The sequence below is a fragment of the Hyperolius riggenbachi genome, chromosome 10 (genome assembly GCF_040937935.1).
Source record: "Hyperolius riggenbachi isolate aHypRig1 chromosome 10, aHypRig1.pri, whole genome shotgun sequence".
Classification (NCBI taxonomy): Eukaryota; Metazoa; Chordata; class Amphibia; order Anura; family Hyperoliidae; genus Hyperolius; species Hyperolius riggenbachi.
The window spans coordinates 254,358,938-254,377,138 of NC_090655.1; the positions used below are offsets into that span (position 1 = coordinate 254,358,938).

At 46.8% G+C, this 18,201-nt stretch overlaps 1 protein-coding gene across 1 annotated transcript in view; it reads left to right on the top strand.

The window, feature by feature from the left end:
* The window catches only part of LOC137535304 (zinc finger protein 572-like), a 26,728-nt gene extending 10,305 nt beyond the window's left edge, over positions 1–16,423 (top strand). Inside the window, exon 6 of the mRNA XM_068257135.1 lies at positions 13,340–16,423. Coding sequence (XP_068113236.1) covers positions 13,340–14,526 — 1,187 coding nt within the window. The 3' untranslated portion in view covers positions 14,527–16,423. The remainder of the gene's footprint in view (positions 1–13,339) is intronic.
* Positions 16,424–18,201: the final 1,778 nt, after the last annotated feature.

Here is an 18,201-nt window from a genome sequence, read left to right on the forward strand (position 1 = left end):
CCCCCCCCCCCCCCCCCCCCCCCCAAAAAAAAAACAGCCTCTATGGAGTATTTACCTTGGGAGGGGGAGGCCTCAGGATCCTAATGAGGTTACCCCTGTCCTCTGTAGCCTCAGGGAATCACCGCTGGCTCCCCTGAAAATTCCCCTGACAATCACTGCGCAGGTGTGGCAATATTTACCTTCAGGGATCCAGTGCAGGCGCAGTAGCCGCTTTCTGTTTGGCTCAAGTGGAAATAGCCAATCCCGATGGGGTCCGATCTACTACACAGGTGCCAGCCGCCTGCACAGTAATGCAGACCCTATTGGGCTTGGCTATTTCTGGCTTAGCCTGAGTGGAAAGTAATAATTATATCACACGAGGGAATTGGAAACATCAAAACCTTTTTCTGGGATGCTGTTTTGTAACTTTATGTAACTTTATATGAGTAAATTGCAAACTGCAATCTGTGGCCCTGTGCTGCATGAGACAGGCTGATGCAGGAGACAGGCTGATGCAGGAGACAGGCTGATGCAGGAGACAGGCTGATGCAGGAGACAGGCTGATGCAGGAGACAGGCTGATGCAGGAGACAGGCTGATGCAGGAGACTGCATGAGACAGGCTGATGCAGGAGACAGGCTGATGCAGGAGACTGCATGAGACAGGCTGATGCAGGAGACAGGCTGATGCAGGAGACAGGCTGATGCAGGAGACAGGCTGATGCATGAGACAGGCTGATGCATGAGACAGGCTGATGCAGGAGACAGGCTGACGCAGGAGACAGGCTGACGCAGGAGACAGGCTGACGCAGGAGACAGGCTGACGCAGGAGACAGGCTGACGCAGGAGACAGGCTGACGCAGGAGACAGGCTGACGCAGGAGACAGGCTGACGCAGGAGACAGGCTGACGCAGGAGACAGGCTGACGCAGGAGACAGGCTGACGCAGGAGACAGGCTGACGCAGGAGACAGGCTGACGCAGGAGACAGGCTGACGCATGAGACAGGCTGACGCATGAGACAGGCTGACGCAGGAGACAGGCTGATGCAGGAGACTGCATGAGACAGGCTGATGCATGAGACAGGCTGATGCAGGAGACAGGCTGATGCAGGAGACAGGCTGATGCAGGAGACAGGCTGATGCATGAGACAGGCTGATGCATGAGACAGGCTGATGCATGAGACAGGCTGATGCATGAGACAGGCTGATGCATGAGACAGGCTGATGCAGGAGACAGGCTGATGCAGGAGACAGGCTGACGCAGGAGACAGGCTGACGCAGGAGACAGGCTGACGCAGGAGACAGGCTGACGCAGGAGACAGGCTGACGCAGGAGACAGGCTGACGCACTCCAATGGGCGGGACTGGTCAGGCGGTGAGCGCACATGGACGCTGCATGCTTATTTAACTACTTAACGCCACAGGCTATTTTACCCTTACCACAAGGAGCCATTTTCCCTTGTCAGCACTCCTCCCATTCATTTGGCAATAACTTTACTACTGCTTAATGATCTATAGCTTGTTTTTTTTTCCTATACAAATTATGCTTCTTTTGGCGATAGTTGTTTTCAGTAATTACTTTCCACACCCTATAGTTTTAAAATAAATAAAATAAACAATGCTACTGTAAAAAAAAATATGTCCAGGTTATTACAATGAATTCTGACTCATACACCTATGCCCCTATATTATTCAACAGATCGCCATCACCGTATCACTGTATATTGTATCCATATCTACTCCTTCCATTTGCCAATCATAAAAGTAGAAGAGGAGACAAATAAGCATAAAACAAAAGTCCCTTCTGCCATAAGAAGATACTCAGCTTATGTTACCATATGTTAACCTTTTTTGGGCACCATCCGATCCCCAAGTCCTCTCACCCCACCAGCCCGATATTTCTTATTATTCCCAAGAACACCAAGAGCCCAATATAGTGTAGTATGTACTGATAATGTATAAATGGAAGAGTAATAATATTAATTTAATACTCACAAACCAGGGTTACCAATTAGGTAACCACTGTCAGAGCAGGTGGGGAGATTGTCCTGACCCCACTCAGGATTAAAAAGTCGCTCTCTGTAGTAGAATAAGGAAGGGTACAACCCTCCACCAAGGGTGGACTTGATGTAGATAATAGGACAACAAAGGCGCCAACAGGATAAAAAAACACTAAAAGAACTTAAGAACCCATCTTGGTAATAGAGGAGGTAGTGGTGGACTTACCTCCTCCAAGCAGAACATACGACTGTGGATTTTCAGCAAAACAATTTTATTGGATACGTCAAATAAAGTGCAACACGTTTCGTGGGGTACAGGCCCGCTTCATCAGGCAATAACAGATAGGAGTAAACAGCTTCTGCTAGTATCATCAACACTGAGCGCCTCTGACAGAAACACTTGTGTTTGGGAGGGAGGGGGGTTGAAACACTTGTGTTTGGGGGGGGAGGGGGGTGAAAAAACTGTGTTTGGGATGGAGGGGGGTGAAACACCTGTGTTTTGGGATGGAGGGGGGTGAAACACCTGTGTTTGGGATGGAGGGAGGTGAAACACCTGTGTGTGGGAGGTAGGGGGGGTGAAACACCTGTGTGTGGGAGGGAGGGAGGGGGGGGGTGAAACACCTGTGTGTGGGAGTGAGGGGGGGTGAAACACCTGTGTGTGGGAAGGAGGGGGGGTGAAACACCTGTGTGTAGGAGGGGGAGGGTGAAACACCTGTGTGTGGGAGGGAGGAAGGTGAAACATCTGTGTGTAGGAGGGAGGGGGGGTGAAACACCTGTGTGTAAGGGGGAGTGGGGGTGAAACACCTGTGTGTGGGAGGGAGGGGGGGGGGGGGGTGAAACACCTGTGTGTGGGAGGGGGGGGGGGTGAAGACACCTGTGTGTGGGAGGGAGGGGGGGGGGTGAAACACCTGTGTGTGGGAGGGAGGGGGGGGGGGGGTTGAAACACCTGTGTGTGGGAGGGAGGGGGGTGAAACACCTGTGTATGGGGGGGAGGAGGGGGTGAAACACCTGTGTGTGGGAGGGAGGGGGTGAAACACCTGTGTGTGGGAGTGGGAGGGTGAAACACCTGTGTGTGGGAAGGGGAGGGTGAAACACCTGTGCGGTGGTGGGAGGGGGGGGAGGTGAAACACCTGTGTGTGGGAGGGGAGGGGGTGAAACACCTGTGTGTGGAGGGAGGGGGGTGAAACACCTGTGTGTGGGAGGGAGGGGGTGAAACACCTGTGTGTGGGAGGGAGGGGGTGAAACACCTGTGTGTGGGAGGGGGAGGGGTGAAACACCTGTGTGTGGGAGGGAGGGAGGGGGGGTGAAACACCTGTGTGTGGAGGGAGGGAGGGGGTGAAACACTGTGTGTGGGAGGGAGGGAGGGGGGGTGAAACACCTGTGTGTGGGAGGGAGGGGGGGGTGAAACACCTGTGTGTGGGAGGGAGGGGGGCGTGAAACACCTGTATGTGGGAGGGAGAGGGGGTGAAACACCTGTGTGTGTGGGGGGGAGGTGAAACACCTGTGTGTGGGAGGGGGGGGTGAAACACCTGTGTGTGGGAGGGAGGGGGGTGAAACACCTGTGTGTGGAGGGAGGGGGGGTGAAACACCTGTGTGTGGGAGGGAGGGAGGGGGTGAAACACCTGTGTGTGGGAGGGAGGGAGGGGGTGAAACACCTGTGTGTGGGAGGGAGGGAGGGGGTGAAACACTGTGTGTGGGAGGGGGTTGGCGCAGTTGTATGGGGGAGAAACACCTGTGTGATGGAGGGAGGGAGGGGGTGAAACACCTGTGTTTGGGGAGTGGGAGGGTGAAACACCTGTGTGTGGGAAGGGGAGGGTGAAACACCTGTGCATGGGAGGGGGGAGGGTGAAACACCTGTGTGTGGGGAGGGAGGGGGGTGAAACACCTGTGTGTGGGAGGGAGGGAGGGGGTGAAACACCTGTGTGTGGGAGGGAGGGAGGGGGGTGAAACACCTGTGTGGGAGGGAGGGGGGGTGAAACACCTGTGTGGGGGAGGGAGGGGGGCGTGAAACACCTGTATGTGGGAGGGAGAGGGGGTGAAACACCTGTGTGTGTGGGGGGGAGGGTGATGAAACACCTGTGTGTGGGAGGGGGGTGAAACACCTGTGTGTGGGAGGGAGGGGGGTGAAACACCTGTGTGTGGGAGGGAGGGAGGGGGTGAAACACCTGTGTGTGGGAGGGAGGGAGGGGGTGAAACACCTGTGTGTGGGAGGGAGGGGGGTGAAACACCTGTGTGTGGGAGGGGTAGCATTTTTGTGAGGCCCCGTCCCCCAGGGCCAATAGAGGACTATTAGTGGTGCTCTCCCCTTCCACAGAGCCACATGTTCCCGATAATTTATATTGACGGAGAGTAGGAGGCGCCCTAGGGGTACTCATAAGATAGTTGTTAAACCACTATGTCAGAAAATCCCCTATAGGGGTATATATCTAATAAACAAAAAAAGGTATGGATAGATCCTACCTTATAAACAGTTCACTCAGGGTATAGTAAGAAGAAAATAACTTTAATGTGGCACTTTTAAATTGACTAGTCAATAGTCAATAGTCAATTTAAAAGTGCCACATTAAAGTTATTTCTTCTTACTATACCCTGAGTGAACTGTTTATAAGGTAGGATCTATCCATACCTTTTTTTGTTTATTAGATATATACCCCTATAGGGGATTTTCTGACATAGTGGTTTAACAACTATCTTATGAGTACCCTAGGGCGCCTCCTACTCTCCGTCATTGTCCTGTTCCCTCCAGCTTGAGGGTCAAATACCCAGAGGGTGTTTTCTTTCAAGGAGTTGCGACCAACCAAGCCAAATCACAAGGCCGAGTGGGGACGGTACTTCCCCACATGCGAATCTACCAGGTTGCAATGTGCAACCCGGCCTTGTGAGTATATTGAATATTTTTATACTTACCTTGGTTACCTACGATAATACACCAGATCGGGCTCCCGGTGTCCTCCCGCTCCCCTTTTTCTACCCCTCACAGTATCCACCGATAATTTATATGTCCCTGGCTGCGCTATGCATGCTGGGGATGTGAGAGGCATGCCATCACTCATCTCCAGCATGCATTGCATGGCTGGGGACATATGAATAACCAACAGAAACCTGCAGCTCTGTGGGCAGAGGAGAGGGGAAAAGCAGAGGCTTCTATACAGTATGGGCTCTAGTTTATGAACCTTCCTTAAAGAGGAGCTGTTAGCCATACTATCTCAGGAAAAAAATACAAATATATACAGTGGGTTGCAAATGTATTCGGCCCCCTTGAAGTTTTCCACATTTTGTCACATTACTTCCACAAACATGCATCAATTTTATTGGAATTCCACATGAAAGACCAATACTAAGTGGTGTACATGTGAGAAGTGGATCGAAAATCATACATCATTCCAAACATTTTTTTACAAATCAATAACTGCAAAGTGGGGTGTGCGTAATTATTCGGCCCACTGAGTCAATACTTTGTAGAACCACCTTTTGCTGCAATTACAGCTGCCAGTCTTTTAGGGTATGTCTCTACCAGCTTTGCACATCTAGAGACTGAAATCCTTGCCCATTCTTCTATGCAGAACAGCTCCAGCTCAGTCAGATTAAATGGACAGCGTTTGTGAACAGCAGTTTTCAGATCTTGCCACAGATTCTCGATTGGATTTAGATCTGGACTTTAACTGGGCCATTCTAACACATAGATATGTTTTGTTTTAAACCATTCCATTGTTGCCCTGGCTTTATGTTTAGGGTCATAGTCCTGCTGGAAGGTGAACCTCCGCCGCAGTCTCAAGTCTTTTGCAGTCTCCAAGAGGTTTTCTTCCATGTTTGCCCTGTATTTGGCTCCATCCGTCTTCCCATCAACTCTGACCAGCTTCCCTGTCCCTGCTGAAGAGATGCACCCCCCCCCCCCCCCCCCCCCCCCCGAGCATGATGCTGCCACCACCATGTTTGACAGTGGGGATGGTGTGTTCAGTGCAGTGTTAGTTTTCTGCCACACATAGCGTTTTGCATTTTGGCCAAAAAGTTCCATTTTGGTCTCATCTGACCAGAGCACCTTCTTCCACATGGGTTGCTGTGTCCCCCACATGGCTTGTGGCAAACTGCAAACGGGACTTCTTATGCTTTCTGTTAACAATGCCTTTTTTCTTGCCACTCTTCCTTAAAGGACAACTTTGTACAGTGCATGACTAATAGTTGTCCTATGGACAGAGTCTCCCACCTGAGCTATAGATCTCTGCAGCTCGTCCAGAGTCACCATGGGCCTCTTGACTGCATTTCTGATCAGCACTCTCCTTGTTCGGCCTGTGAGTTTTAGGTGGATGGCCTTGTCTTGGTAGGTTTACAGTTGTGCCATACTCCTTCCATTTCTGAATGATCGCTTGAACAGTGCTCCTTGGGATGTTCAAGGCTTTGGAAATCTTTTTGTAGCCTAAGCCTGCATTAAATTTCTCAATAACTTGATCCCTGACTGGTCTTGGACCTGTCTTGTGTGTTCTTTGGACTTCACAGTGTTGTTGTTCCCAATATTCTCTTAGACACCCTCTGAGGCCCTCACAGAGCAGCTGTATTTGTACTGACATTAGATTACACACAGGTGCACTCTATTTAGTCATTAGCACTCATCAGGCAATGTCTATAGGCAACTGACTGCATTCAGATCAAAGGGGGCCGAATAATTATGCACATACCACTTTGCAGTTATTTATTTGTAAAAAAAATGTTTGGAATCATGTATGATTTTCACCACTTTGTATTGGTCTTTCACGTGGAATTCCAATAAAATTGATTCATGTTTGTGGCAGTAATATGAAAAAAATGTGGAAAACTTCAAGGGGGCCGAATACTTTTGCAACCCACTGTAAGTAGATAAATACTTGCTCTACTTACATAACAGATGTATTGCACTGTCCACGTTTATGATTCCTGTGAATTTTATAAAGCTAAAGTAGAGAATCCTATTCTAGACAGTTTCCATATTTACTGTGGCTATTTTGAAGCCAGTCGTGATGTAATATCTGCCCTTAATCTCCTCTGCCTGATTTGCCCGCCCTTCACTATAGAAAGTCCATTGGTGCAGCCTGAGAAATTTTGGCCAATCAGAGAGGAACAGTGGTTTGGGAGGGGAAAACAGGAGGGAAAGAGGCTTCAGCCAATCAGGCTGCATTAGTTAAGTCTGAGGGGAAGTAGAGAAGCAAAAAATACCCAGCATGCCCTGCAACTTCTCTTTTGTGTACCAAATTTTCTGTGTACCAAATAAGAGTCAGGTAAACTGGGGAATGATAATTTATCAACAAGAAAATTAATAGTGATTTTAACTTTTGGATTGCCTGATTAGCATCCTTATTACTTGTTTACCAGATAAAAATAAAACATTTATTGAATTTTGATTTTATGCCCGACAGTTACTCTTTAACTGGCTCTTGTTCCATGGTTTTACTCCTTTTGATTTGTGGAGGCATGTTATCTGCATTCAGTCTGTGGGGGGGGGTGTTATCTGCATTCAGTCTGTGGGGGGGTGTTATCTGCATTCAGTCTGTGGGGGGCATGTTATCTGCATTCAGTCTGTGGGAGGCATGTGATCTGCATTCAGTCTGTGGGGAGCATGTTACCTGCATTCAGTCTGTGGGGGGGATGTTATCTGCATTCAGTCTGTGGGGGACATGTTATCTGCATTCAGTCTGTGGGGGTGGGGGGCATGTTATCTGCATTCAGTCTGTGGGGGGGGGGGGGGGTGGGGGGCATGTTATCTGCATTCAGTCTGTGGGGGGGGGCATGTTATCTGCATTCAGTCTGTGGGGGGGGGGGCATGTTATCTGCATTCAGTCTGTGTGTGTGTGTGTGTGTGGGGGGGGGGGGGGGCATGTTATCTGCATTCAGTCTGGGGGGGGGGGGTGGCGGCATGTTATCTGCATCCAGTCTGTGGGGGTGAGGGGCATGTTATCTGCATTCAGTCTGTGGGGGCCTGTTATCTGCATTCAGTCTGTGGGGGCCTGTTATCTGCATTCAGTCTGTGGGGGCCTGTTATCTGCATTCAGTCTGTGGGGGCCTGTTATCTGCATTCAGTCTGTGGGGGGCATGTTATCTGCATTCAGTCTGTGGGGGGAATGTTATCTGCATTCAGTCTGTGGGGGACATGTGATCTGCATTCAGTCTGTGGGGGGCATGTTATCTGCATCCAGTCTGTGGGGGGAATGTTATCTGCATTCAGTCTGTGGGGGACATGTGATCTGCATTCAGTCTGGGGGGGGGGGGGGGGGGGTGGCGGCATGTTATCTGCATCTAGTCTGTGGGGGTAAGGGGCATGTTATCTGCATTCAGTCTGTGGGGGCCTGTTATCTGCATTCAGTCTGTGGGGGCCTGTTATCTGCATTCAGTCTGTGGGGGCCTGTTATCTGCATTCAGTCTGTGGGGGCCTGTTATCTGCATTCAGTCTGTGGGGGGCATGTTATCTGCATTCAGTCTGTGGGGGGAATGTTATCTGCATTCAGTCTGTGGGGGACATGTGATCTGCATTCAGTCTGTGGGGGGCATGTTATCTGCATCCAGTCTGTGGGGGGCATGTTATCTGCATTCAGTCTGTGGGGGGCATGTTATCTGCATTCAGTCTGTGGGGGGCATGTTATCTGCATTCAGTCTGTGGGAGGCATGTTATCTGCATTCAGTCTGTGGGAGGCATGTTATCTGCATTCAGTCTGTGGGGGGGCATGTTATCTGCATTCAGTCTGTGGGGGGCATGTTATCTGCATTCAGTCTGTGGGGAGCATGTTATCTGCATTCAGTCTGTGGGGGGTATGTTATCTGCATTCAGTCTGTGGGGGGCATGTTATCTGCATTCAGTCTGTGGGTAGCATGCTATCTGCATTCAGTCTGTGGGTAGCATGCTATCTGCATTCAGTCTGTGGGGAGCATGTTATCTACATTCAGTCTGTGGGGAGCATGTTATCTGCATTCAGTCTGTGAGGGGCATGTTATCTGCATTCAGTCTGTGGGGAGCATGTTATCTGAATTCAGTCTGTGGGGAGCATGTTATCTGCATTCAGTCTGAGGGGGCATGTTATCTGCATTCAGTCTGTGAAGGGGGCATGTTATCTGCATTCAGTCTGTGGGGAGCATGTTGTCTGCATTCAGTCTGTGGGGAGCATGTTGTCTGCATTCAGTCTGTGGGGAGCATGTTGTCTGCATTCAGTCTGTGGGGAGCATGTTATCTGCATCCAGTCTGTGGGGGGCATGTTATCTGCATTCAGTCTGTGGGGAGCATGTTATCTGCATTCAGTCTGTGGGGGTGGGGGGCATGTTATCTGCATTCAGTCTGTGGGGGTGGGGGGCATGTTATCTGCATTCAGTCTGTGGGGGTGGGGGGGCATGTTACATAGTTGCATAGTTATTTTGGTTGAAAAAAGACATACGTCCATCGAGTTCAACCAGTACAAAGTACTACTCCAGCCTGCTCCCTCACATATCCCTGTTGATCCAGAGGAAGGCGAAAAAACCCTTACAAGGCATGGTCCAATTAGCCCCAAAAGGGAAAAATTCCTTCCCGACTCCAGATGGCAATCAGATAAAAATCCCTGGATCAACATCATTAGGCATTACCTAGTAATTGTAGCCCATGGATGTCTTTCAACGCAAGGAAAGCATCTAAGCCTCCTTTAAATGCCGGTATAGAGTTTGCCATAACGACTTCCTGTGGCAATGCATTCCACATCCTAATCACTCTTACTGTAAAGAACCCTTTCCTAAATAAATGGCTAAACCGTTTTTCCTCCATGCGCAGATTATGTCCTCTAGTCCTTTGAGAAGGCCTAGGGACAAAAAGCTCATCCGCCAAGCTATTATATTGCCCTCTGATGTATTTATACATGTTAATTAGATCCCCTCTAAGGCGTCTTTTCTCTAGACTAAATAAACCCAGTTTATCTAACCTTTCTTGGTAAGCGAGACCTTCCATCCCACGTATCAATTTTGTTGCTCGTCTCTGCACCTGCTTTAAAACTGCAATATCTTTTTTGTAATGTGGTGCCCAGAACTGAATTCCATATTCCAGATGTGGCCTTACTAGAGAGTTAAACAGGGGCAATATTATGCTAGCATCTCGAATTTTTATTTCCCTTTTAATGCATCCCAAAATTTTGTTAGCTTTAGCTGCAGTGGCTTGGCATTGAGTATGATTATTTAACTTGTTGTCGATGAGTACTCCTAAGTCCTTCTCCAAGTTTGATGTCCCCAACTGTATCCCATTTATTTTGTATGGTGCTAGACCATTGGTACGACCAAAATGCATGACTTTACATTTTTCAACATTGAATTTCATCTGCCATTTATATGCCCATATAGCCATCCTATCCAGATCCTGTTGCAATATGACACTATCTTCCTGAGAGTTGATGATTCTGCACAATTTTGTATCATCTGCAAAAATAGCAACATTGCTCACTACTGCATCTACTAGGTCATTAATAAATAAATTGAAGAGCACTGGATCCAGTACAGACCCCTGTGGGACCCCACTGCTAACAGTCTCCCATTTTGAGTACGATCCATTGACCACAACTCTTTGTGTTCTGTCCATTAGCCAGTTCCCTATCCATGCACACAGACTCTTCCCTAGTCCTTGCATCCTCAACTTTTGCACCAGACTTTTGTGGGGAACAGTGTCGAAGGCCTTTGCAAAGTCCAAGTATATCACATCTACAGCTTTCCCAATATCCATATTAGCATTCACTACCGTCAGGCCTTTTCAAAGTCCAAGTATATCACATCTACAGCTTTCCCAATATCCATATTAGCATTCACTACCTCATAAAAGCTGAGCATGTTAGTCAAACAGGACCTGTCTTTAGTAAACCCATGCTGATGCTGAGAAATAAGATTATTTTCTACTATGAAGTCATGTATAGTGTCTCTTAGTAACCCCTCAGTGTTATCTGCATTCAGTCTGTGGGGGGCATGTTATCTGCATTCAGTCTGTGGGGGGCATGTTATCTGCATTCAGTTTGTGGAGGGAATGTTATCTGCATTCAGTCTGTGGGAGGCATGTTATCTGCATTCAGTCTGTGGGGGGCGTGTTATCTGCATTCAGTCTGTGGGCGGCATGTTATCTGCATTCAGTCTGTGTGTGTGTGTGGGGGGGGGGCATGTTATCTGCATTCAGTCTGTGTGGGGGGGGGGGGCATGTTATCTGCATTCAGTCTGTGGGGGGCGTGTTATCTGCATTCAGTCTGTGGGGGGCGTGTTATCTGCATTCAGTCTGTAGGGGACATGTTATCTGCATTCACTCTGTGGGGGGGATGTTATCTGCATTCAGTCTTTGGGGCGCATGTTATCTGCATTGTCTGTGGCCCCTGCCGCTCACTTCCATTCACTCCAGGGCTCCTTTCACTGGCTTTTCCAAAAGCCAAATGCAGTGAGAAAACTCTCTTTCACTGCTGACTTGCTTGCCCTGATGCTTAATATATAAGAGAGAAAACTGGGTGAAATATAAACACCCTCTACCTCTAGCCCAGCATTTCTCTCACAGTGTAAAAAACTCCATGGCCACTTGCTTGGGTCGTCTTTGGGGTATTCTTGGAAGCCCTCTCCCTCTCCATCCCCCACTGTTACCATCCCCCACTGTGCACTCGAAGAGGGGTTAATGGATCACCACCACCAGTGGTGGTACCACCAACTGTAACATACCCGGGTTAGGAAGACGCACTGCACATGATCCTAATAATATAATAATAATCACATAATCACGGTAGCTTTTATGGCAGAACCTGTGTGACATAATTACAAAAAATATTGATTTCTTTAACGGGGGTATAAGCCTGACGTTCACAAAGGAAGCATTTAACTACCTAATGACTGCTTTATGCCAATGGGTGGGACCGCGGCGGCAGATGGGCGGATGCGCGTGCATCTCTGCAAAAATGGCGGAGCTCCGCTCCTCCTCCAGTCTCCCAGTGGTGATCGGAGACTGTTAGACGACGCCGTCTTTTAACATGGTACAGCTCTGCGATCTACAGCAGCGCTGTACTGGGGACAGCTGTGTGACACGGCTGTCCCCCTGGGGCACAAGAGAGTGATCGTCAGTGATAGGCTGGCCGGGGGAAGGAGGGAGGTAGGGTGGGAAAAAATAAAGAAAAATATGTATATTTATTTTAAAAAAATGAACATAAATATTTGTAAACAAAGAAACAAACATCTGGGGGGCGATTAGACCCCACCAACAGAAAGCGCTGTTGGTGAGGAGAAAAGTGGGAGAGGATCACTTGTGTGCTGAGGTGTGCGGCCCTGCAGCTTGGCCTTAAAGCTGCAGTGGCCTTTTTCAGTAAAAATAGCCTGGTTTTTAGGGGGTTTTATCACTGTGGTGCTCAAGTGGTTACAGAGGAGGCACTGAAATAAATGTGTGTGTGTGTGCAGAGGCCGGAGGGGCAGAGGAAGCACAGGTTTGTTAAAAATGTGGAGTGGATTTCCCAGTTTTGCAGGGGGTCCAGTGATTTCTAGCCCCACCCTTTCCCCGCCCCCACTGATCTCCTGTCCAATAGGAGCTGCAGTGTGCAGCAGTTTGGCTCCTCATTGAACAGAAGGCTGGGAGGAGATATATGGCTATACTGTGTATATTGGAGTATATATATGTATGTATTTATGCCCAGCTACAGAAGTATCAGTGGTTGTGGCTCTCCATGGCATAAATGGATAATTCCTCTACCTCGCAGCTCCTATAATTTTTGTTGTGTAATGTCACAATATCTTTATTTGCACAAATGGGAACAAGAGAGAGATAAAGGTACATTACAAGGGGCATATGGGTGACAGGAGGATACAATGGTAATAATGTGTAAGTGACACCACATTGGTCTACAAACATAACACAGATCTCTTGCTATAACTACATATAGATCTGTTGTCACAGGAGGAAAACATTGCTTCCATTGTCTCATCAAGCAATTTGCAGCTTTTCCATGTGAGGCCAATGCTTTATATGTAGTGAGGTCAATGAGATGCAAATAACTCTGTACTTGAATGCAACTATAATGCAAATTGTATGCAGCTAATCACATTTCTCAGGATATTTATTTTATCATCCAAATTTCAAGATAAAGAAAATTTGCATGCAAGGAAAGGTATTGTCATGTGATTGGCCGCCTGTAATGAGCACAACCTTCTGCAGTTCTCTGTCAGGCTGATAACTAGCGATGGTCAGTGACATGCCAATAACTCTGAGATATTGCTAATTATATGTAAAGTTACACAGATGCTGCATCTGGCCCATTTCCAATCTGCATCATCTTTGCATCATTTTAGAATTATCAGCAGCTCACTGACCCTCCCTATTGATAATTGTTCCTCCCCTCAGAATTCTCTAACAGGAAGTGATGATGTTTCTCTATTTGCAGCGCGGAGTCCCGGCATCAGGAACCTCTCAGAGACTCGTCTCTCTGTATCCACAGACTGTACAACGGATGATGATGGGATTGGACAAGAGTCTCCTGCAGATATCCTGGTTACCCCAAATATTCCCCCAGACTCCCCTCCCCTGTCTAACCCTGAGGGGCCTCATACACAGCACAGCTCTTCCCCTGCTGGAGGGTCTTATTCTTGTTCCACATGTGGGAAATGTTTTCTATGGAAATCACATCTTGCCATTCATGAGAGATCTCACACTGGTGAAAAGACATTTTCGTGTGCTGAGTGTGGGAAATATTTTGGACATAAAGGAGACCTTGCCAAACATGAGAGAACACACACTGGTGAGAAGCCATTTTCGTGTGCTGAGTGTGGAAAATGTTTTGGACAGAAAGGAACCCTTGTCAGACATGAGAGAATGCACACTGGTGAGAAGCTCTTTTCATGTGCTGAGTGTGGGAAATGTTTTAGAGAGAGAGGAAGTCTTGTGAAACATGAGAGATCTCACACAGGTGAGAAGCCCTATTCATGTCCTGAGTGTGGGAAATGTTTTAGAGAGAGAGGAAGTCTTGTCAAACATGAGAGATACCACACAGGTGAGAAGCCATTTTCGTGTGCTGAGTGTGGGAAATGTTTTGGACATAAAGGAAACCTTGTCATACATGAGAGATCTCACACTGGTGAGAAGCCCTATTCATGTGCTGAGTGTGGGAAAGGTTTTAGACATAAAGGAGACCTTGTCAAACATGAGAGATCTCACACAGGTGAGAAGCCATATACATGTGCTGAGTGTGGGAAATGTTTTGGACAGAAAGGAAACCTTTTCAGACATGAGAGAACACACACTGGTGAGAAGCCCTATTCATGTGCTGAGTGTGGGAAATGTTTTGGGCAGAAAGGAGGCCTTGTCACTCATGAGAGATGTCACACTGGTAAAAAGTCCTATTCATGTGCTGAATGTGGGAAATGTTTTGGAGGTAAAGGAAACCTTTTAAGACATGAGAGATCCCACACAGGTGAGAAGCCCTTTTCATGTGCTGAGTGTGGGAAATGTTTTGGAGAGAAAGGAAGCCTTGTGAAACATGAGAGATCTCACACTGGTGAGAAGCCCTATTCATGTGCTGAGTGTGGGAAATGTTTCGGGCGTAAATCACTGCTTGTGAGACATTTGTGTTGAGTGTGGGAAATGGTTTGACCATAAGTGTTCTTTTCCAGTGTTTCTTTTACTTGCATTTGCCAGTGTTTGTAAGCGTTGGTCCCTAGCGTACCTCAGGCATCTTACAGGTTGTGGCATCTTACAGGTTGAACGCTCTGCTACCATATATTGTGCGTTTGTTGAGAGTTTACTTGGCATTTAATAGGCATTTTGACAGAAAGCCAAAGGAACCTGGAACCTTTCTTCTACCGTGTGGAGAGTATGGAGTGTGTGCCTCTCCCCCCAGCCCCCTGTAAGCCCCAATGCAAAGCAAATGAACAGACGGCAGTAATTGGGATGGAAGCTGCGGCTCCCCTGGAAAGTACTCACAGCACTCAGTCTGAGAACCACTGGTGTAAACTTTTCAAAGGTTTGGGGAGATTTAATTACCTTCTTTTGGTCATAGAGTCTTCATGTTATCGATAGGAAGATCTTTGTTATTTACATGCTTAGATAAGCTTTATGGGCAGCACAGTGGCGTAGTGGTTAGCGCTTTCGCCTTGCAACGCTGGGTCCCCGGTTCGAAGCCCAGCCAGGTCAACATCTGCAAGGAGTTTGTATGTTCTCCCTGTGTCTGTGTGGGTTTCCTCCGGGTACTCTGGTTTCCTCCCACATCCCAAAAACATACAGATAAGTTAATTGGCTTCCCCCTAAATTGGCCCTAGACTACGATACATATACTACTACACAATACATACATAGACCCATGACTATAGTAGGGAGTAGATTGTGAGCTCCTCGGAGGGACAGCTAGTAACAGACTATATACTCTGTACAGCGCTGTAGAAGATGTCTGCGTTACATAAATAGTAAATAATAATAATAATATGTAGCTAAGAAAAAAACCTTCCCACAATCCTGCTGGCACTGCACAGCTCCTCAAAGTTAGTCAAAGGCACCCAAACCAGGTAAAAATAAAAATGGGGGACATATAGACCATTTATATCACACTTCTCTGCTGGTGGACTCAAAGCGCTAGAGCTCCAGCCACCAGGACATGCTCTATAGGCAGTAGCAGTATTAGGGAGCCTTGCCCAAGGTCTCCTCACTAAATAGATGCTGGCTGTAGAGGAAGAGCCAAGATTCAAACCCTGGTCTCCTGTGTCAGAGGCAGAGCCCTTCACCAGTACACTATCCAGCCACTGGGTATAGTGACTGTATAGGGACCTGTTTTAGAAAAAAGGAATAAGAAGACATAAGGTAATACCGCATCAGTAAAATACAACGTATGCAAAAATATTTTTCATGAAAACAGGGAACTTAAACATTCAGCAGTTTCATACTCTTGTGAGGCGTTACGTGATGTCATCTATAGAAACGGTGCATTTGCTTCTGAATGCATAGATGTGTGAAAATGCTCTTACATAGTTACATAGTTATTTTGGTTGAAAAAAGACATACGTCCATCGAGTTGAACCAGTACAAAGTACAACTCCAGCCTGCTCCCTCACATATCCCTGTTGATCCAGAGGAAGGCGAAAAAACCCTTACAAGGCATGGTCCAATTAGCCCCAAAAGGGAAAAATTCCTTCCCGACTCCAGATGGCAATCAGATAAAATCCCTGGATCAACATCATTAGGCATTACCTAGTAATTGTAGCCATGGATGTCTTTCAACGCAAGGAATGCATCTAAGCCCCTTTTAAATGCAGGTATAGAGTTTGCCATAACAATTTCCTGTGGCAATGCATTCCACATCTTAATCACTCTTACTGTAAGAATCCTTTCCTAAATAAATGGCTAAAACGTTTTTTATCCATGCGCAGATCATGTCCTCTAGTCCTTTGAGAAGGCCTAGGGACAAAAAGCTCATCCGCCAAGCTATTATATTGCCCTCTGATGTAGATATACATGTTAATTAGATCTCCTCTAAGGTGTCTTTTCTCTAGACTAAATAAACCCAGTTTATCTAACCTTTCTTGGTAAGCGAGAGCTTCCATCCCACGTATCAATTTTGTTGCTCGTCTCTGCACCTGCTCTAAAACTGCAATATCTTTTCTGTAATGTGGTGCCCAGAACTGAATTCCATATTCCAGATGTGGCCTTACTAGAGAGTTAAACAGGGGCAATATTATGCTAGCATCTCGAGTTTTTATTTCCCTTTTAATGCATCCCAAAATGTTGTTAGCTTTAGCTGCAGCGGCTTGGCATTGAGTACGATTATTTAACTTGTTGTCGATGAGTACTCCTAAGTCCTTCTCCAAGTTTGATGTCCCCAACTGTATCCCATTTATTTTGTATGGTGCTAGACCATTGGTACGACCAAAATGCATGACTTTACATTTTTCAACATTGAATTTCATCTGCCATTTATGTGCCCATATAGCCATCCTATCCAGATCCTGTTGCAATATGACACTATCTTCTTGAGAGTTGATGATTCTGCACAATTTTGTATCATCTGCAAAAATAGCAACATTGCTCACTACTGCATCTACTAGGTCATTAATAAATAAATTAAAGAGCACTGGACCCAGTACAGATCCCTGTGGGACCCCACTGGTAACAGTCTCCCATTTTGAGTACGATCCATTGACCACAACTCTTTGTTTTCTGTCCATTAGCCAGTTATCCATGCACACAGACTCTTCCCCAGTCCTTGCATCCTCAACTTTTGCACCAGACTTTTGTGGGGAACAGTGTCGAAGGCCTTTGCAAAGTCTAAGTATATCACATCTACAGCATTTCCAATATCCATATTAGCGTTCACTACCTCATAAAAGCTGAGCATGTTAGTCAAACAGGACCTGTCTTTAGTAAACCCATGTTGATGCTGAGAAATAAGATTATTTTCTACTATGAAGTCATGTATAGTATCTCTTAGTAACCCCTCAAATAGTTTGCATACAACTGATGTTAAGCTTACAGGTCTATAATTTCCTGGATATGATTTTTTGCCCTTCTTAAATAATGGGAAAACGTGGGCTGTAAGCCAATCCACTGGGACTCTGCCAGTTGAAAGAGAGTCACAAAAGATAACATAAAGGGGTTTATCTATAACTGAACTTAATTCCCTTAGGACCCGAGGATGCATGCCATCCGGGCCAGGTGCCTTACCTATTTTTAATTTATTTAGTCTTGCCTTCACTTCTTCCTGCGTTAAGTATTTAATATTACAGTTAGAAGATTGAGACTCTTCTGCCTCTGTAATTTGCAACAGTGCTGTTTCCTTTGTGAAGACAGAAGCAAAGAAAGCATTTAATAACTCTGCCTTACCTTGGTCATCCACCATTGAGTTCCCACCCTCATCCTTTAGGAGTCCTATACAGTCAACCTTTCTTTTTTTAGAGTTGATGTACTTGTAAAACTTTTTTGGGTTAGATTTGATATCCCTAGCGATTTGATTTTGAGCTCTGTTAAAGCGGACCCAAACCAAGCATTTTTTTTAATTCAAAATATTTAGTTGCACCATTCTGACACATACAAAGATAAATAAACACTCCTTCAAGCCTATGAGCATTTCAGTGCATGCTTTTCACCCTTCTCTTTTCATAACTAGGGTTATACAGGTGGCAGCCATTACTTCTAAGCTTAGCAGGAGGTTTTAGATCATGGGTGTGTTTGTCATCAGCTACCCTCCCTCACAGGTGTGTCATCTATGTGAAATCTCACACAAGCTGAGATCACTTCCCCTGTGACATCATCAGTAGCAGCCTG